The sequence below is a fragment of the Ambystoma mexicanum genome, chromosome 2p (genome assembly GCF_040938575.1).
Source record: "Ambystoma mexicanum isolate Mex_15411 chromosome 2p, UKY_AmexF1_1, whole genome shotgun sequence".
Lineage (NCBI taxonomy): Eukaryota > Metazoa > Chordata > Amphibia > Caudata > Ambystomatidae > Ambystoma > Ambystoma mexicanum.
Window position 1 is genome coordinate 1,223,896,414 of NC_090923.1, and position 21,870 is coordinate 1,223,918,283.

The following is a 21,870-nucleotide window of genomic DNA, read 5'->3' on the forward strand; positions in this document are numbered from 1 at the left end:
TTTGGGTGGGGGTGGGGAGTGCGGGGGGGGAGGAGAAAGGCAAGTTGGGGGACGCCTAGCGGGGGAGGAGGATAACCCGGGGAACCACCAGAGTACTCTGGTAACTTATCAAGGCAAGCATTCAGAGAGACTCATTTTAGAGACTTGATGGGGACTAAGGTTCTAACATACAATATCCGAGGGCTCAATTCTCCTATCAAAAGGAAAAAACTAGAACATTTTTTGAAACAAGAAAGATATGACATAATGCATCAAGAAACGCACATAAAGGGTCAAGATAAGGGAAAGGTCCGGTTGAAGGGATACAACCAGATAATACAAGCTAACGCAGAAGACAAAAGGGCGGGAATTCTGATAGCATTCAGGGACTCCGTAAAGGTGCTCCAAATGGAGGCAAATGAGCAGGGTAGATATCTTTTAGCAAACACGAAAATTGAAGGCTACCCCCCAAAAGCTGGCGGCACTATATGCCCCCAACACGGAGCAGGAGGGATTTCTCAAAGACACGCTCGATAAATTGGAACGCTCTGCCTCAGCGTAAATAATACTGGGAGGAGATCTGAACTTAGCGTGGAACCCCTCTCTAGACAGATCGGCCCCCAGAAAGGGGCAATGCCCTCCCTTGGACGCCCTGAAACACAGAATGTCCAATCTAGCATTGGGAGATATCTGGAGACACATTAACACCAAGCAACGAGGCTTCACGTATTTCTCACACGTCCGCCACACAATGTCTAGGATAGATTACCTATGGGCCTCGCCAGGCATCCTGGGCAAAACACGGAAGATAAACACTAGTTCCATTTCACTGTCCGACCATGCCCCTCTCTGGGCCGAGATGACGCTTACCTCACGGGTACCTGGGTTGTGGAAATGGTGACTGAGAGGAGATAATCCGAGACCCTGTGCTGGGGAACAAAATCCGAGAACACATCACGGAGTACCTCACAAATAACCTCCCAGACATACCGATAGAAACCCAATGGGAAGCACTAAAGGCAGTAACGAGGAGACACCTAATTGCCTTAAAGGCCCAAAGGGAGAAACTTAACCTTCAATGGGAAAGGGAGCTGGAGGCTAAAATTAGCAGCATTCAAACTGAAATATTGCAGAAACCGACAATTAAGCTACAAAAAGCACTGAGACATGTCCAAGGGCAGCTAGAATCTATCCGCACAAAAAAAGCAGAAAGGCACGTAATCGGGCTAAAACGCTGGTATTACACAAAGGCTAATAGAGCGGACAAACTACTGGCCCGACAGCTGAAGGGGAAACTTCAAGATGGGACAGTAACGGCTCTCCTGGATGATATAGGGAATAGAAAGACCCAAACAACGGAACTGGGGGCATTATTTGAGCAGTTCTACCGACAATTGTATTCGTCAGATCAACCAGACGTGTACCTCCAAAAGTCATACTTGGAGGGGGTGAACCTTCCCGTACTATCGGCCACAGAAACACACGCTAGACAAAGATATAACCCTAGAAGAGTCAACAAGGTGATTAGAGCGCTCCCCAGAAATAAGGCCCCTTGATCAGACGGATATACTGCAATATTCTGTAAAGAGTACAGGGATATACTAGCCCCGGTCCTAATGGAATTATTTAACTCCTTCAAAGATAAAGCTAACATCACCCCATCGATGAATGAGGCAAAGATGCTGGTAATACATAAACAGGGAAAAGACCCAGAATTGCCATCAACGTATCGCCCGATAGCGCTGATAAAACCAGGACGCTAAGATGTATACTAAAATCCCAGCCACCAGGCTCACGCAAGTACTCCCAAAGTTGATCCACTAGGATCAGTCAGGGTTCGTCCCCGGGAGACAAACGCATGACAACATTAGAAGGGTCCTCCATATCGTGGAAAAAAATAGGAATAACACAAACTCCAGCTGTAATATTAGCCTTGGACGCAGAAAAGGCATTCAATCGAGTAGAATGGTCTCACCTGTTCCACACACTGAGGAGAATGGCGGTAGGGGAAACCTTCAGTAAAATGATAGAAGCCAACTACAGCTCCCCTAACATCAGAGTAGCAGTGAATGGAAGCTTATCCAATAAGATCCAAATCGAAAGGGGGACGAAACAGAGATGCCCACTAGCCCCCTTATTATACGCAATCTTTCTGGAGCCACTACTGACGCAAATAAGAAGCAAAAAAGAAATGCGGGGTATAAAAATGGGAGGCACAAACTACAAAACAGCAGCATATGCAGATATGCTGGTGATGATGGGGGACGCTGAAAACTCTCCCCATTCTTATGCAAGAGATAGAAACATACGAATCCCTATCAGGGTTAAAGATTAGTAGACAGAAATCAGAAATTCTGGTACTGGCGGGAGACTCTGCTCGGATTCAATCTGTCACAGACAACCTCCAATTAAAAATCGCTAAAACGGGGGCCAAGTACCTGGGAATCACCCCGACACATAAAATACAACAATTATACTCTCAAAACTACCCTAACCTACTAAGACAAATTAAACTGGACTTGGAAGAGGTGGAATCCATTATCGATAACATGGTGGGGGCGGATAACTGTAATTAAGATGACAATCCTACCTAAACTCGTGTACCTATTCCAGGCCCTGCCAATAAGACTTCCACCGCCTTTCTTTAAATCCTTAACGAAAGCATTCACAGAATACGTATGGCAGGGGAAAACTAGAGTTTCAAACATGGCTCTTACTGCTTCTCAGAAAGATTGGGGGGGGGGGGTGTGCACTACCGCACTTAAGAAGATATTATGAGGCTGCCCAATTATGGGTGTTGAGAAGCTGGGGGCAGCCCAAGACAGCAGTGGCGACAACCCCTACAAGACACTTGTTGTGGGCGGGGAAGAGACAGACACCCTAATCTACACATAAGCAAAATCATGCAGGCAGCACTGGAAATATGGGATAGAGCAACTTTCAAAGGCACATTAACAAAAGAACCAGCCCCCTTCATGCCCTTATTTAAAAACCCAGAATTCTCACTGGGACTTGAAAAAAAGGCTTTTCAAAAGTGGGAAGAAGCGGGTTGCAAAATGGTATCGGGGACTACTGATAAGGTCATTTGAAGATTGCGCTTCTCTAATGAACCTAAACGCGAAGGATAGGTATAAATACGAACAACTATACCATTGGCTAGATACGCCTAGAATAAGGGAAGCGGCCATGAGAGAACTAACTCCATTTGAAAATTACATTGTCAAATGATGGAACAAAGAAGTTTGTCTCACACATATAGATGCATAAATACCCTAGAGGAGAAAGTTGCATGGCAATATATCGAGATGGGAGAAGACCCTAAGAAGATCGATCCCCAGGAAACGGTGGGAATACACGTGGGAGATGATACCCAAACTCACAAACTATACACTCAAAAGAAATGTGGATGCAAATCCTCCTGCAATGGCACTATACACCAGAAAGGCTTCACGCGATGTTCCGGAGATCCCCCAGTGAATGGGGTTGTTTTAAAGTTCCTTGTTGTAAAACTTAATAAAAATACTATTAAAAAAGACAATATGGAGAGTCTAAAAACTAACACCCATATAAAGAGAAAGATTCTGTGAGTTTGGAAAGGTTCTAACTCAGAGGTATTAAGGAAAAATATCCCGCATGTAAAGCAAAAAGGTCTGGAGAGGACCCAGTTCAGGAAGATTTAACATTTCTATGAAAATGTTACCTAACAGTCTCATAGGAGGAAGTTTCCATTTTGCGACTGTCGGACTATTATCGTGACTATGGTCAGTGGCATTTAATTTGGTTTCTGCAAATTCACCATGTAACTTATAAAACAATTGTTACCTGTGATCATTGCAATACTTGTGAAGGTGTATCGTTCCAGCTGCACTATCCATGCTGACGACGTATGTATCATTGCTGCAGAGTTCCTGTAATGCAAACACATGTTCTTGAGCATGATCTAAATAATGGTTGGTGACACTTCCTGAACATTTAATGATTTAATACTTCAGCTTCTATAATCACTGCTTTAATTTGATTTACAAATGGTGTGGGAGCCCCTGTACTGGAGCGAACATGAATCAAATCATGTATCATGGAATGTTTTCAACCTCTGGGTCCTACAACCACATTTTAGCTCACTGCACACTTCACAGAGGAGAGATACCCATTTGCACATCGTTCTGGTACCATCCACAAGGGCAATTCTCCCATCACCAATCCCAGACCTATGTTTCAGCCTTGTTTGGCCTCGTCGGTGAGATGAAGCTAAGCTTCTATAAGGCAGTGGGCACAAGCGTGATTGTAGACACTCTTTAGTGGGGGTACACCCAATAGAGCATCTTATTCAAACCTTGTTCATCCTCATTACAGTGGCTGCCACACTTGTGTATAATTAATTTGATTTTTAACTCTTTGACTTTATAAATAACCACTTTTGGTGTCAATTCCTCCCTCATTCAATAGAGGAACTGCCGCTATGATGGCCAAATTGCAGTTTTCGGCTCGGACATGCAGGAGAAACTGGGCAAACAGAAATACTTTCTTGTAAGTACTACTTATTGTTGTCCAGTGTAACACTGACTGGAAAACGCATTGTTGAGCAGAATACACACTTTTAATTACATGTTGTAGTTCTCTAGTCATTTTGCCAGCTTTTTCTTTACGTTTTGATCTATCTTTTTCTCCCAGCCCAGTTTAATCCAAAGTCTGACACTGTGTGCTTCTGTGTTTGTGCTCTCTTAAGAGTTCTTGTGAATCCTGCTCTTTGAAAAAGTTTCCTCCATATTTGATGGACCCCCAAACTGTTTTCTTTTGTCTTTACACCATGTCTTGACTTTTTATAATGAATTTAAACCTTAAGCATCACTCCACTGGCCCTTTCCTCATTTGTTATGGGGAACCTGACCAGTCCTTCAGACTGTCAGTTCTGGGAACCTATTTCCCTTTTTCTTTTTACATATCTTCATCTTCCAATGAAGTGCAATGGGGATACTTTTGTATGACTGTAAACTCACAGGCTATTTAGTTACTTTTAAATCCAAGCTGGTTGCAGCAGTTACTTTCCCATTTTTGCTCTATTTTTAGTTGGCCTTCTAGCGGTTACTGCATTAGCTGCTAACAGTAGTTCTCCAGCATTGGATCTTTCATGGATTCACATGCTTAGAATATTCCCCGTCGTCAGACTGGGACCCCTCGGTACACATATATAGCCTTTTCCTATAGGAAAACTTCCGACACTTTTGTGTCCTATCTACGTCCTTTTAGGACCCACCTACGCATGCTCCGTAGGCCGTCCCAGTATAAGAGGCCCGCCCCCGCGGCTCCCCTTCAGATTTCAACCGTCTCCAAAGTAGAGGGATCTCCTCGCATCGTCTTACTATTTTGTACATGGTTGTGTACTGGAGTTGGAGTTCGAGAACATTTTTCCTCCATGTCAGGAAAAGCGCTGTTCCGTCCATGCGCGACGTGCGGATTGAAAAAAGTTTACGAGGGGGGCGGACATATGGATTGTATATACTGCCTCCACCCTCATTCGGCTGATAACTGCGACATATGCAAAGGGTTTTCTCAAAAGACCCTCAAAGACCAAAACCGATGGCTGGTGGCATGGCTGAATGATGGAGCGGGGGCATAGGTAGGCTCCACACAGTCGGCGAAAACATCACACCGCGCAGCCTCGTCGGAACCACCGGCGAAGAAATCTCGACCGACGGAAAAATAATCATCTCGGAGTCATTCAGCTAGAGAATCCTCGTCGATAAAATCGTCATCTTCATCAAAAAAGTATGACCAGGAAAGGCCGAAATCCTCCTCGGGCGATCACCATAGATCGACCTCGAGTCGAGTAAAGGCAGGCCAAGTGTGGAAAAGGCGGGACCGCCTAAACCACCTGCTAAGTCACCGTCGTCGACGGCGGTCCAGTCATCGGCCTCCACCCTGCCACTGACGCATGTGGTATCCACCGTCCCGCCGACGACTGCGACGGTGACCCCGTCAACGGGGATTCTACAGGAAGCCTGGAGGCCTGAAGTTTTTGATCCGATCCCCCCCGGATACTTTATTGCAAGAACAGGCTGTGTCGCTGTCCTCTGGGGAGGACGAGAGTGGGAGAATAGCTGGCCCGGCAGACCTCGGGCTACGAGTGGTTGACAAGTCGTCGACGAGGGGATCCGGTGTACCGGTATCTGCCCCTCTTCTCAATCCTCAATCTGTTTTGTCGTTGGAAATTCTGTCCACGCTTCAGTCTTTGATAGTCGTTGGACCAGAGACTACCTCAGGTAAACCTGCCACAGTCGCCAGTCGACGAGCCGGGCCCGTCCCGTCCACCGACGCACTTACGCACGCCAATCTCAACACTGGCACCCCAAGAGGAAGGTGAGCTGTCGGAGTCTGACAGGGGAGCCATGTCGGACATCTCCTCATCCCCCTCCAGGGATCCAACATGGGAGTCAGAGGTGGAGTTAGAAACCCCAAGAAGCCCAGCTCACCCATCCCCTCTGGACGACATTGCATCATTCCATTCTATGATGAAGGCGTATAAGGAATTTGGTTTGTCCAAGGAAGAACAGAAAAAGGACTGTTTTTTTTGTTCGACCACATGGGTAAGAGAAGGAGGTCTGTGTTCTCAATACCAATACTAGACCACATGTGGAAGGAGGGGTTGCAGACCATGCGTCACCCTTTTTCGGAGCCAGCAGTGAAAGGACGCCTCGAGAAAAGGTTTAAGGCTCCAGAGTCTACCCCCAAGTGTTTATCCTCCCAACCAACGCCAGAATCGGTGGTGTCGGCGGCAGCGGCGAGAAATGGCGAAGGCCCAGCACAAGTGCACGACACCGCCTGAAAACGAAGCAAGACGCCAGGATGCCTTTGGCAAAAAAGTGCTATCCGTGGGAGCAACCACAGTAAAGGCCGCTAACTCTCTGGCTATCGTAGCCAGATATGACAGAGATGTGGCACAGGCTAGCACCGTTGCTGGATCATCTTCCAGAAGAGCATAGGAAGGCAGCGATGTTACTTGTCCGAGAGGGTGAGGAAGCCTCCAATCACGCAATAAACATTGTGGTGGACCTTGCTGAGTCAGGCTTCAAGCAAGTCAATAATGGGGTCGTATTACGACAGTCATGGCTCAAGTGTACCTACTTCAGACCAGAGGTACAATACAAAGTATTAGATATGCCTTTTGAGGGAGACCTCCTATTCGGAGAAAAGGTAGACGAGGCCCTAAAGGGAATTAAAGAGGACTCGGACACGGCACGTTCATTGGGTGCCCTCCAGAGTGGCTGAAGCTACAGGTCTTTTCGTCCCTTTAGAGGGGCTTCAGGTAATTCCAGATTCTCTGCGTCTGGAGACAGATCCTTTGGCAGCTCGGCTTACCCCTCCCAGGGATACAGGCGTGCTTCCCAAACGGCAAACCAACGCCGAACTTCCAGACGTCCAGGAACAGACCATCCTGTCCGTCGTCGGCGAGAGACAAACGAAATAAAGATCAGCAGTGACAGTCAACACACCGTTCTGGGGGGAAGAGTGTCCGCATGTGTCGACGAATGGGAACGAATAACGACGGATCAATGGGTGCTGGACACTGTAAGGAACGGGCACTCTCTACAATTCAAGCACAGCCCTCCGCACATTCCACCTGCGTTCACCGCTCATTCCCATCTGAGGATACTGCAACAAGAGGTAACACTCATGTTAGCAAAGGGCGTGATAGAATTAGTTCCAACATCAGAGAGGTCAAGGAGTCTACTCAAGATACTTCGTCGTAAAAAAGCCGAACGGCAAATGGCGTCCCATTTTAGACTTCCGCGATCTCAAGTCTTTAAAGAGCCTAAAATTCAAAATGCTCACGCTGCAGGAAGTGATCCGCGCCGTTCAAGAAGGGGATTTTCTAGCGTCCCTGGATTTACAGGACGCATACTTCCATATTCCAATGTGTCGGAAACGCAGGAAATTCCTGAGATTTGTAATAGGGCGGACTCACTACCAGTTCACGGTTCTTCCCTTTGGGCTCAAGACCTCCCCCAGAACGTTCACGAAATGCCTAGCCCCAGTAGCGGCCTGGCTAAGGAAGCAAGGCCACCACGTATACCCATACCTCGACGACTGGCTGGTAAGGGGATCCTCCCCAGCGTCGACCAACACAAGTTTACAAGCCCCCATGCAGCTTCTGCAACAGCTGGGATTTGCCATAAACTTCGAGAAATCCTCTCTGCGGCCATCGAGAACGTTGGTGTTCCTGGGGGCACAGTTCGAGACCCAGTTGGGGCTAGTGAAACCTTCTCTCGACAGAACCTCAACTCAATCAGCTGGCGAGCCGACTACGACAAACCACCAGGCTCTCAGTGAGGAAATACGTTTCGGTCCTAGGGGCCGTGGCATCCTGCATCCATCTGGTGGCAAACTGTCGACTATTCATGAGGCCAGTCCAGGAATTTCTCGCGGACCGATGGACGCAGGCCTAAGGATCGTGGTCAGACAAGATAACCATCGACGACAAGCTGCTTCGAACCCCCGGCAGTGGTGGCAGAGTTCCCACAATCTGAACAACGGTGTACCCCTACAGGAACTGGAGTTTCAGCGAACCATAGTCACGGATGCGTCCCTAACCGGATGGGGAGCTCACATGGGTACTCTTCAAACGCAGGGTCGCTGGTCTCCAACGGAGTCACTCCTACACATAAATGTGTTGGAGCTCAGAGCAGTACGATGGGCCTTGAAGGCATTCCTATCACACATCAAGGGATCGCGAATACGAGTACTGACCGACAATACGACGGCCATGTTTTATTTGAGAAAACAAGGAGGGACGCCATCAAGAACTCTTTCCATAGAGGCCCAGAAAATATGGCATTGACGCACGAGATTTCCATCATGGCTCACCATCTCCCGGGAGTGAGGAATTCGCAAGCAGATTCCCTCAGCAGAAGCATGGCCCAAATACACGAATGGGAAATGGACACACTTCAGCTGATGAAAGTGTTCGAGAAATGGGGTCACCCCCCTCTGGACGCTTTCGCAACCAAGGACAACAAGAAATGCGAGCAATTCGCAAGCAGATGGCCTCAGGAGGGCTCCATGGGGGAGGCATTCTCCTTCCCATGGACGGACATGTTCCTTTATGCTTTTCCGCCGTTCCCCCTCATACGGAGGACAGTACAGTGGATACGCAGATACAGTTGCCGGGTAATTCTAGTGGCACCGTATTGGCCGCGGCAACAGTGGTTCTCCGACCTGCTTCACCTGTCGCTGGAACATCCAATAGCGTTTCCGAGAGTCCCGAACCTGCTGTCCCAGGACAAAGGCATGGTGTGGCATCACGACCCAGACAGTCTCAACCTTGCAGCCTGGCTCCTGACTTTTCGGAGTTCGGCGCTTTAGACGTTTCGGAGGATTGTCAAAAAATTATGCAGGCGGCTCGAGCCCCTTCTACCAACAAATCTTACACCTATAAGTGGCAGAGGTTCTGTGAATGGTGTCGAGGACAGCAAGGCCTACAACCGTTGACGGTAACGCCGGAACAAGTTCTACCTTACCTGCTTCTCTTGGCGGAGAGTGGTTTATCCTTCACATCGATTAAGGTGCACCTGGCGGCCATCTCAAGGTTCACAAGGAAGAGACAGTCGTCTCCTCTATTCAGCGACAGACTGGTGAAACACTTCATGAGGGGTTTATTTCGAACTTTTCCCCCGGTGAAACGTTTCCCTCCAACTTGGAGTCTCAACACAGTGTTGGCAGGCTTAATGAAACCGCCCTTTGAGCCTATGGCCACGTCGGACATGAAATTCATGTTGTGGAAGTTGGCATTCTTAATTGCTATCACATCAGCTAGGAGAATCTCGGAACTGCAAGCGCTGGTCGTAGACCCGCCATACTTGAGATTCTTTAAGGACAAGGTGGTCCTGGCAACTAATCCTACGTTCGTCCCAAAAGTTCCGACAGTGTATCACAAACACTTGTCCATTGTTCTCCTACTTTCTTCGCAACCCCATCATCGGCAGCAGAAAAAGCTCTTCATACCTTAGACGTTAAGAGAGCTCTGAAATTTTACCTACATCGTACACAGGAACTCAGGTCTACTCGACAATTGTTCATCGCATATGGTCCGTCGACGAGGGGAAAAGCAATCTCTAAACAAGGATTGGCTCGATGGGTCTCATCGACGATTGCGTTTTGCCACTCCAAGGCCGGAAGGCCGCTGCAAGGGTATCCTAGAGCCCATTCTATAAGAGCAACGTCCTCCTCAGCGGCATTATGGGCAGGAATTCCGCTGACAGACATATGCCAGGCTGCGGCATGGTCAGTCCCCCACAAGTTTACCCACCATTACTGCCTTGCCAGGCAGCGTGCGGACGAGGTGCAGATGGGAAGAGCTGTCCTGCGCCATCTGTTTCAGTAAGGTAAGCTCCATGCTGTGGAGAGTCGGTTTTCTACCTTTTGATGACAGTATACTTTATGTGGGTAAGGTTATATGAGTTAACTTATTCCTGCTGTACATATGCATTGTGTATTATGGTGAGGGTATATTACATTACATTCTCACCGCCGTTTCTGGTGTTACTGCTATACATTCTATTCTAAGCATGTGAATCCAAGAAAGATCCAATGCTGGAGAAGGGAATAGTTTCTTACCTGTAACTCCATTTCTCCAGAATTGGTATCTTTCATGGATTCACATGCGCCCACCTCCCTGGAATGCAATGTATTTGCTTGATAACTTTAACCCTTCCTACTTTGGAGGGGCCAAAATCTGAAGGGGATCCGCGGGGGCGGGCCTCTTATATTGGGACGGCCTACGGAGCATGCGTAGGCGGGTCCTAAAAGGACGTAGATAGGACATAAGTGTCGGAAGTTTTCCTATAGGAAAAGGCTATATATGATATATAGCTGATGACGGGAAATATTCTAAGCATGTGAATCCATGAAAGATACCGATGCTGGAGAAATGGAGTTACAGATAAACTATTCCCTTCATGTCTGAACATGGCTGTACTACATGCTTTTTTTCGCTTGTTCTTTGGCCATTATGTTCTCTGGCCACCTTCCAGCCTTGCCAGGTCAGGAATTTCCTTTTATGGTCATGGATTTGTCCGGGAATGAATTGCTTTCGCAGTGTTAGGCAAGATTGCATGCAGTACCCTGTTGGAGACTGCACCAGCCCTGTCCTCTTGGAAATAGCTAACCCAACCTTTGGCATATGCATGTACTACACAAGTTGGTAGTGACTGAGCAGGCATGCTTATCTCAAGAGTGGTCAATGTGAGCTGTAGGGTTGCAACATAGTTTCACAGTGACAAGTATCCAAATAAAACTTACACTCAAGGTTTCGTGATGAAACAATTATTTATTTAACAGTCAGTTTGAATAAGCCTTTAGAGGGAGCAAATAAGTAACACACAATATTTACTTCAATAAATACACATTCAAAGGGATTGTGTCCTCCGACGTATTCCTTATCTTGGATAATTCGTCTCCAGCTTGCTGGCCTCGGAAATTTTTTCTCTGTAGAGGGCGCTGCGCGTCGACGTCCGCCGAGTTAGTGTCCCTCGACAGCCACCATATCGCCGCCGACGTTACCATGCCCATAAATAGCCACGTGCGGCGTCCGTTGCTCAGTTGCGTTTTTCCGCGAGCTTCGTGGGGCCTCGGAATATCGTTGCTCAGTTCAGTCAGATAACCTCTTCTATTTCCTTGATAAAAACCAACTCGTACTCGATTGCTTCCTCATCCGAACTGTCGACTCTGCGGTCCGGCTTCCAAAAATGTCGAGACTGCGGAAAAAAAATGTCGCTAATGGATCCTCACAGGATCTGTTTGTGGTGCTTGGGAGTCGAGCACCATTGTTTGGAGTGTGAGGACTGCATGTCCATGATGGCGAAAGCCTTGAAGGAGCGCAAGGGGAAGCTCGAGCGAGGTAAGTCGGTCAAAACCTCCTCGAAAGTATCTTCGGCCGAGGCATTTGTCTCCTCGCCGTCAAAAGCATTCCCATTCTAAGTAGCTCCACCACTCGTCGAGATCTAGACACTCAAAAAAGAGACGTCGAAGATCCCCTTCCTCGTCATCTTCTGTTTCCCCAGAAAGGGTCTCCTGTCCCACAAAACACCACTCTCAGGCAGAGTGGGAGGAATTCAGGAAAAAGATGCTAAGCGTCTTCGAGAAAGCGGCCTCGACCCCTCGAAGACAGCTGTGGGTGATACCCTGGGTGAAAAACCCAAAAAAATCGAAATGCCGCGAGTCCTTGCACCCGGAAAGAGTCCACCCGAGTGTGCCACGGGCCACCTGGAGAAGGCATCATCTTCGCCATCGTCGAAAGTCCCTGCGACTCATGGATCGGCGCCATCGACGCTGTTATCGAAGGGTTCTTCGATGGATCGATCGAATCGACGCCGATGAAGGAGAAAACCACGGCTACTTCACAGCCAACGGTTATACCCAGAGCCTCCAGCACGACGCTGAGAACGTAACAAACGTCCTCGAGCAGGATCCCAATCCTCGAGTTCCTTCGAGGCCTCTTCCAGTTTCACGATACCTTTCTCGGGGCCTTCAAAGCTTTTCACATCGGCGTCAACAACATCGACTTTTTCTCGGCCCATAATGACAAGTTTGGCTCCTTCTGCTTTAGAAATGGGTTTTACACCATTTCCGAGGTCCGAGTACCCAAGATTATCTTCAATATATGAGGAAGGGGAGGATTCTGATCAAGAAAGACCCTTCGGGCTGCAGAGGACCACACCACCTGTTTCAGAGGATTTTACCTCTGAGGAAAGAAGGTTAAAAGACCTACAGGAATCCTTACATGAGCCCTGGCGGTAAGTACTACAATCCGCAGGCATGTGTGGTTACGAAAGTCTGGCTTTGCTCCAGATGTACAGGCCAGACTTTTGAATATGCCCTTTGACGGCTCTTCTTTATTCGGTAAAAAGGCCGATGACAGTCTGGAAAAGTTGCAAACATCTAAAGCAGCAGCAAAATCTTTGGGAGCTGCAATCCGCCAAACTCCTTCGCCCCTCAGGAACCTCTGGAAGAGGAAAGTCCTTTTGCTATTATTCCGCATTCGGGAAAGGCAGAGGACAGCTGGCTCAAAGACACTAACGGAGATCCACCCGAGGTGGACGGGTCAAAAGTACTAATGCCGCCGCAGCAGCAGCAGGTGCCTCTTTACCCTCAGCATCTTAATCAGCCTCCCCCAAACCACTCTGAGGTCTTTCCACACATAAGACCGGTAGGGGGCAGGTTAACTCACCATCTGATGGAATGGCAGGCTATTAGGTCAGATGCTTGGGCATTGGAGATAGTTGCCCAAGGTTACTGCCTACCCTTTCTGCGCAGCCCTCAGTCATCCACCTGGGCACAGCTTTCTAAAAGTTCCAGATCCGCTCCTCTTGCAGGAAATTGTAGACCTGCTAGAGAAAGGTGCCATAGGACCGGTACCTGTAGCGGAGAGGAACAAGGGCTGGTACTCTCCCCTACTTTCTCATACCGAAGGAGGACGGAGGACTGAGACCCGTCTTGGACTTACAAGAATTGAACAAGTTCCTCAGGAAGCACAAGTTCAAGATGGTAACTCTCTCTCAGATCCTTCAGGCCCTCCAGATCCAGGACTGGCTGGTATCTCTGGACGTCCAGGATGCTTATTTCCATGTGCCAATCCATCTCAAACACAGGAAATACCTGAGGTTCGCAATTGGCGGCTCTCATTATCGATTTCGAGTTCTGCCATTTGGGCTGACCTCCGCACTGAGGGTCTTCACCAAGCTAATGTCGGTAGTGGCTGCAAGTCTGAGGAGGGAAGGGATCCACGTCAACCCCTACATGGACGATTGGCTGATCAGAGCTGTATCTTCGGAACAAGCTCAGATCCAGCTAGATTATGTCTGCCACTGGGCTTCTCCCTCAATTTAAAGAAGTCACAGATGATACCATCACAGAGACTCCAGTTCATCAGAGCGGTCCTGGACACTTCTTTGGGAAAAGCCTCGCCACCAGAGGTGAGGGCTCAAGATATTCTGCAGATGGTCAACAAGTTTCAAAATGCCCAACATCTCCCAGCCTTCGACTTTTTGAGATTGCTAGGCCTCATGGCATCCTGCATCTTCCTAAGCACTAAGAAACCAGTGGTCGCAATACTCAGGCAGAATGACAGATCTCTTCCGGACAAGGTAGCCCACGACCTTCAATGGTGGGCCTATCCAGAGAACATCTTGAAAGGAGAACTGTTTAGGGAACCATGGCCGGAGATAACAGTAGTCACAGACGCCTCACTCACGGGTTGGGGAGCCCATGCCAATGACTTCACCATCAGCGGTCGTTGTCTCCATCGGAGTCCAGACTACACATCAACCTATTAGAGCTGAGAGCGATCAGACTAGCGCTGAAAGCTTTCCTGCCATCAGTACAGTGGAGAAATGTCCTGATAATGACGGACAACACGGTGGCCATGCACTACACCAACAAAAGAGGCGTAGTAGGGTCACTGCCACTGTGCAGAGAGGCAATGCAGCTCTGGTTTTGGGCAATTCAGGAAGGAATCTCTCTATCGGCAGTCCACCTAGCCAGAGAGAAGAACCTGACGGCGGACGCTCTGAGCAGGCAGAGCACAGTCTCCCACGAGTGGGAGCTAGCTCAGGAAGTCCTTCAAGAGATCTTCGCCCTTTGGGGAACCCCTCAGGTGGATCTAATCGCCACCAACAGTAAGTGTGATGTGTTCTGTTCAAGGGAATTTCCCCCGAGAGGAGCTCTAGGGGACGCGTTCGTAGTGGACTGGGAGTTTCCACTCCTTTATGCGTTTCCACCAGTCCCTGTTATTCCTCAAATGATCAGGAGGTTGAGAAGAGTCCGGAAAACCATGATCCTAATTGTCCCGGACTGGGCCAGGAGAACGTGGTACCGGGACCTTCTGGATATGTCCATCTGCCCTCCAATCCGTCTTCCACTCAAAGAGAATCTTCTCTCCCAGAAGGGAGGTCTGGTTCTCCATCCAGACATAAGAACCCTCAACCTTCACGCTTGGTTTCTGAAAGGTTGAGGTACAAGGATTGGGACCTTCCTGATGACGTCATTGAAGTGTTGCTTTCGGACAATATCAAACCTTTTTCATGCGGTACACCAACAGTGTTATCGTTTCTACTCTACTTGGCAAACTCAGGCCTTCAAGTTGGCACTTTAAAAGGCTATCTTGCAGCGCTTTAAATCTTCAAGCGCACTGCGGAGGAACCATCGTATTTCAAACTACCCTTAGTAATACAATTTCTCAAGGGATTAACTAATGTTTATCCTCCAAGACCATTCCAAGTTCCCTTATGGGACTTAAATTTAGTCTTAAATTTCCTAATGGGTACTCCCTTCGAACCACTCCACTCTTGTTCGCTGAGATTTCTCACTCTTAAAGCTGTCCTATTAGTAGCACTAACATCTGCTAGGAGGGTGAACGAATTACAAGCTCTATCTTGTAACCCCCCCCCCCACCACCCCCATACAATTTTCCATAAGGACAAAGTCTTCCTGCAGGTGAAGCCTAATTTCCTCCCAAAGGTAGTTTCTGAATTTCACATCACTCAGAAAATGAACTTACCTTCGTTCTACCCCTCCTCCTCATCCGGGGAAAGAGGAAGAAAGGCTACATAGGCTAGACCCAAGGCGGGCTCTAAGCTTTTATATCAGCAGACTGGCTAGGATTAGGCAAGCAGACCAACTGTTTGTAGGCTACTCGGGTCACAAGTTGGGACTACTCATAACAAAACAGACAATTTCCAGGTGGATTATTTTGGCCATTCTGGAATGTTACAAACTGGCAGGGAAAGAGCCTCCTCAAAATCTTAGGTCTCATTCAACCATGGGTATCGCAGCCTCTTCGGCCCTCCAAAGAGGGGTACCGGTCCGAGACATATGTGCGGCTGCCACATGGTCGTCCGCACATACATTCACAAGATTTTACAACCTGGATTCCTCCGCTAGGCAAGAGACCAGATTTGGCAAAGCCGTATTACATTCGGTTCATTCCTAAAAGGGATACATGACATTCTTACTCCCACCTCCAATTACATGCCACTGCTATAGGAGTCTAAGATAAGGAATACGTCGGAGGACACAATCCCTTCAAAGAACAAGTTACTTCTTGCATGGTAACGTTCTTTCGATGGGTTGTTCCTCCGACGTATTCCTTATCGCCCCTCCCATCCATCCCCGCAGTAATACTTCCCTTGTGGTTGCAGCTCACGCGCCTTCAAGGTCAATAGCCAATTCATGCAAGACTTATCTTATGCTACAAAACTGAACTGAGCAACGGACGCCGCGCGTGGCTATTTATGGGCATGGTGATGTTGGCGCCGATACAGTGGCTGTCGAGGGACACTAACTCGGCGGACGTCGACGCGCAGCTCTCTCTACAGAGAGAATTTCTGAGGCCAGCAAGCTGGAGACGAATTATCTCGGAGGAACATCCCATCGAAAGAACATTACCAGGTAAGAAGTAACTTGTTCTTCTCACTGTCAATAAATCAGTAGATAAACATTTGGGATGGCACACACACTTCCTACACCCTGAGGTGACTTAAATAACTAGGACACTGGACATTGATATATCACTGGTACGTTTAGAGCAATACTCAGTTTGGTGTCAAAAGGAAAAGATTAAGGGAGAAAATGATGGTTAACATGTTTCTCAAACAGGTAGGCACTTTTAAACCCCACCCCCAATGCAATTGATAGGATTATCACAAAATGGCAGTGCCCTGGTGCCTGTTTTCGCGTGCGTTTAATGGACGAAAATTCGGGTAAGCTCCATAGGAGATTTTTCTAAAATCGAGCGACTTAGGCTTAAAAACACATGGCCGACCCGTAGGGACAATAACATTTTGTGACCAAACCATTCCTTTAACACTTTGCCAGCTACACGAGTAAAGAATGTGCGACTCTTTGAAGGGACAGATCAAAACACAAAGTCAGAGGTTATGAGTCTTCAGGGAACCAGGACAGCCAATGTCAATTGAGCAAAGTCTAGGGGAGCTGGAGCTCTTCTTGAAAGTAAGTAAAAAGTCTTGCGCAGTGTTGTAGAGTTTTTGTTGAAAAAGAAATCACTAGTGGGCCACAAGCTGGGAGGCTTGTGATGAACAAAGCTGCAAGCAACTATGCAAGAGCAACCCAGACCAGTCTCAACTGAACTAGCAAGGCTACACAAGAGGCAAGTCCTCTTAATTTTACAGTACCTTAGGTCTGAAGAAATTGGTTCCACGACGGAGAAGGCCATGGCAGAAAAGGGGCCTGACAATGCCATGAAGGAAAAGGCCAAACCGGACAAGGGAGTCAGCATTTCCGTCAAGGCCCAGGTGCACCACGCAAAACTGTCGCCCTCCCTCGAGGTGGCTATGGCTTCGCTTTCGAAAGCCGTAGGGGCGAACCCGCAGGGTACCCAGACGACGGCCAGGGTGTCTGTCTCCCAGGAGGGGAGGCTTCGAGCAGGCCAGCTGAGATAACCCTGGAGAAGAGGATGCTGGACCTCAGCCCAAGACTGACCCCGCTGGACCCGGGGAGGGGACGGGGGTGGGGCATTGAAGGCCTCAAGAGTACAGACGTTTCTTCGGCTGAGGAGGATGAGCTCCTTTCCGCCCACACCGTTCAGGAGGGCGATGACGAGGCAAACGACGTGGACTCGCCCCATGATGGGGCAACGGAGATGACTGGGTTACCATCGATGGAGGCAGCGATGAGGGCCCGGAACCAAGCATCCCGACACCCCAGATACCACCTAGAGACCTTTCACTGGTCATCCTCTCGACCCTCCACCGCTTGTCAAGAATAGGAGGAGGCACCCTAGGCCTCCACGTCACCCATTGCCCCCAACCCCGAGACAGAGTCAGACACAGCGACAACAGGCACGGATGATGACGGCGAGATGGGGGACTTCCAGTCACCTCTGCCCAGAGCGCCTCTGCTGGATGAGGTAGGATCTTTCCACATAATAATTGCCAGAGCTTTTCCAGCTCACGCCGGAGGAAAAGGAAGGCTTCTTATATCGGCGCTGGGAGGTGAAGAGGAAGTCCATCCTTTCGGTCCCGCTCCTGGACGATGTTTGCGACGAAGGGCTGGCTCTGCTGAAGAACCCCTCTACAGCTCCAGCGAAGAGAGACCGGCAGGGTGCCAGACCTTGCACCTAGGTGCTTACAGTCTCAACTGTCGCCTGACCCAGTGGTCTCGGCGGCCGCTAGGAAAAAAAACGGCGAACTCTGCTTCCTCTTCCTCCACCCCTCCGGACAACAGGGGGAAGAAGTTGGATTTGATGAGTAGGAAGGTTATCTACTTGGCGGCAACGACTGTCAAGGCGGCCAACGCCCTCACAATCGTGGCCAGATATAACCGGGAGCTGGGGTTTAAGCTGGCCCCGTTACTGGACTTCCTCCCTCATAACAATCTGGTTGAGGCTTTGGAGATCCTTTAAGAAGAGATGGCATCGGACCACGCCATCACAGTGGCCCTGGACATCGCAGACATGGGTTTCCGCTGGATGGGAAATGGAGTGCGTCTTCGCCGTCGTGGCTGGCTCAAGGCCACCAACTTTAGACAGGAGGACCAGACAAGAGTTTTGGACATGCCCTTTGACGGGGACAACCTAGTCGGGAAGGCTGTGGATGAATCCCTCCAGGCCATAAAGCCGGAGATGTCGTGTGCCCTAGGCACCCTACAGCAACGACGACCTCAGGAGGAGAATCTCTGCTCTTCTAAGGGTTTCGGAGGAGGGGGGCTCGTCCTCTTAACGTCAGCTCTCCCGTTCGACGCAGGAAGCCAATAGCGGTCGCTCCAAGGCCTTCGGGGGCAGATGTCGTCGGGGACCGCAAGGCCGTCAACCTCCAAGCAAGATTGAACTGGCCAGGCCGTCTAGCCCCCACTGTGTACCCCAGTGGGAGGCCGGCTGGTGAACTAAGTCAGCGTGTGGGAGACCATCTCCAACAGATGGGTGCTGGACGCTCTCGCCCACAGACACACCTTAGAATTCCAACGAAAGTGTCTGCGTAAATCACCAGTGGGCCGATAGGAAAACCACATCCCTCAGCTGCTGCTGGAGGTTTGGGCCATGTTACAGAAGGCAGCTTTTGAGCTTGCTCCACGGGGGCTCGGGAGTATGCTCAAGGTACTTCCTTGTAAGAAAGAAGACCGGGACTTGAGGCCCATTCTCGACCTACGATGGCTCAACAAATGCATAAAGACCCCGAAGTTGTGGATGGTCACGGTGCAGCACGTGCTCGGCAAGCTGGAGGAGGGGGACTTTGTCGCCGGATCTGGAGGATGCGCACTTCCACGTGCCCATACACAAAGTACACTGCAAGTTTCTGCGCTTCGTCGTTCAGGGGAAGCATTAGTTTAATGCCCTTCCATTCGGGCTGAAGTCAGCACCCAGATTCTTAACCAAGTGCTTTGCGCCGGTGGGGGCCCATCTGTGACTGCAAGGGATCCACGTTTACCCCTGCCTTGATGATTGGCTCATCCGGGCCAAGTCGAGCGACACAATCGTCGAACACGCGTAGCGGGCTGTCCGTCTTCTGATGGATCTCGGGTTCTCGGTGAACTATGCAAAGTCCTGCTTAACTCCATCGCAGGGCGCTCTGTTCCTGGGATCCAAGCACGACAGTGTCATGCCTGGCGTCACCGTCGAAGGAAAGGATATCTGCCATCTTGGGCAAGGTGCAATGCCTGTTGGGACCTAAGATTGCCACAGTGAGGACCATCAAGTCGCTGCTCGGCATGATGTTGTCATGCATTTACCTGATTCGGCTCTGCAGGTTATGGATGCGGCCTCTGCAGGAGTTCCTAGATGCCCGTTGGGTCCCGGTGTCCGGAAGCTTCGAGGACAGGATCTCGATCGATGAGGAATTCCGACGAGCGATCAGATGGTGGGACATACGCTCCAATATCACCGGAGGCACAGATTTCCAGAGACCATCCCCCCCTGCCCCCCCCCCGGTACCAGGAGGAGACTGTCACGACGGTTGCATATCTGGAAGGATGGGGAGCCCACAATGGCCGCCTTCACTCCATACAGAAGGCCTGGACTCTACACATGCCATCCATTAAGTGCAAGATTATGAGGGTCATCACGGACAATACCACCACAATGTTTTACATCCGGAAGCAGGGGGGTGGGGCAGAGCTTTCCAGGGAGGCGCAGGACTAGTGGCTCTGGGCCGCCGCCCAAGAGATGTTCGTATTACATTCCACCTGGCAGGAGTAAAGAACACGGTTGCCGACTCTCTTGGCAGGATGCTACACTCTTGCCACGAGTGGGAGCTTCGGCATGACCAAGTGGACTACCTGTTTGACAAATGGGGGAATCCCCCAGATGGATTGGTTTGCGACGGTGACAAACGCCAAGTGCCGGAGATGGTTTACCCAACCGGGAAGCGTGGGGGACGCATTCTCATTACCCTGGGAGGGCCTTTTTCTGTATGCGTTCCCGCCGTTGGTTCTTCGAGTCCTCAATAAACTCAGGCGGTGCCTGTGCAGTATGAGCCTCGTTGCACCCATGTGGCCGAGGCAGATCTGGTACCCGGACCATCTCGGCTGTCGGCATCGCCTCCAGTGAAGCTGCCAGTGATCGCAGCTCTTCTCACTAGGGAAAGTGGTGCAATTTTGCACCACGACCCAGGATCGCTGAACCTGAAGCCTGGCTCCTGTAGCATTAGAATTCAGGGGTAACTATCTTCCAGCAGACTGCAAGGAGGTACTCGCCAAGGAGTCCTCTAATTTGAAATGCTACGGGCTCAAATGGAAGAGATTCACAATTTGGTGCCATTCCTAGAAGATCGAACCCCTGAGGGTCACGACCCCTCAAGTACTTCCATATTTGCTGTCGTTGGCTACATCTGGTCTGGCTCACGCCTCCATCATAGGTTCATCTGGCGGCTATCTCACGCTACACCAGATCCCCAGCATGACCCTCCTTGTGGTCACACCGATTAGTCAAGGAGTTAATCAAGAGACTATTCTGTTTGTTCCCGCCAGTGAAGGCTCCGGCCCCTTTGGGGGAACTCAATGTGGTACTTGCTATGCTCATGGGATCCCCATTCGGGCCTATGTATTCTGTCCCACTCAAGTGTCAGTCGTGAAAGACCGCTTTTCTTGTGGCCATCACCTCTGCACTACAAGTGGGGGAGATCCAGGCACTATCCTGTTAACCATCTCACTTGACTTTCCACAAGACGAGTGTCGGGGGTCTTAACCCCCCCCCCCCAAACTCCCCCACCTCCCTTATGCCCAAGGTACCGTCGGACTTTCATCTAAACAAGCCCTTGTTTTTATGTGTTTTTTTCGACTCCTTTGTCGCCGGCTGAAAGGACTTTGCACTCGCTGGATGTGGCTAGAACAATGAAGTCTTATGTGGCCTGCACAAAGAGTTTCCGGAAAAATTCTCAGCTTTTTGTGAACTTTGGTCCTGTGAACAATGGGAATGCCCTGTCTAAGGCGTCCATTTCAGGTGGCTCTTCGGCTGCATCACTGTCCCCGGTTGGCAAACCGACCGCTGCCTGGGCGTCCGAGAGCCCATTCTACCAGAGCGATCGCTGCTACTACAACGTTCCTCTCTGGTGTGCCCCTGCTGGACATCTGCAGGGCTGCTATGTGGAGGTCGACCCACACCTTCACGAAAATCTAATGCGTGGACTGGGATACCAGGGAGGCGTCCAGAGTCGGCCTAGCAGTGCTGGGCAACCTGTTCGCTTGAAGGTGAGCCTGGTGAGGATGTAAGAGATGCTTAATGTTGAGATGTTAATATGCTTAATGTTGAGCATTGCCACCTCCCGTGGTTGGGCATGTGTGCACTGCTATGTATTCTTTATTCATGAGCATGTGAATCCATGCCAGACCCCATGCTGGAGAAGGAACAAGTTACTTATCTATAACTGTTCTCCAGCATGGGTTTGGCAT

At 49.6% G+C, this 21,870-nt stretch overlaps 1 protein-coding gene across 1 annotated transcript in view; it reads left to right on the plus strand.

Moving 5' to 3' along the window:
* UBA1 (ubiquitin like modifier activating enzyme 1) overlaps window positions 1-21,870 on the plus strand; it is a gene marked incomplete in the record, with an annotated part of 790,705 nt that overhangs the window by 420,557 nt on the left and 348,278 nt on the right. Inside the window, 1 exon segment of the mRNA XM_069645505.1 lies at window positions 4,426-4,506. Coding sequence (XP_069501606.1) covers window positions 4,426-4,506 — 81 coding nt within the window.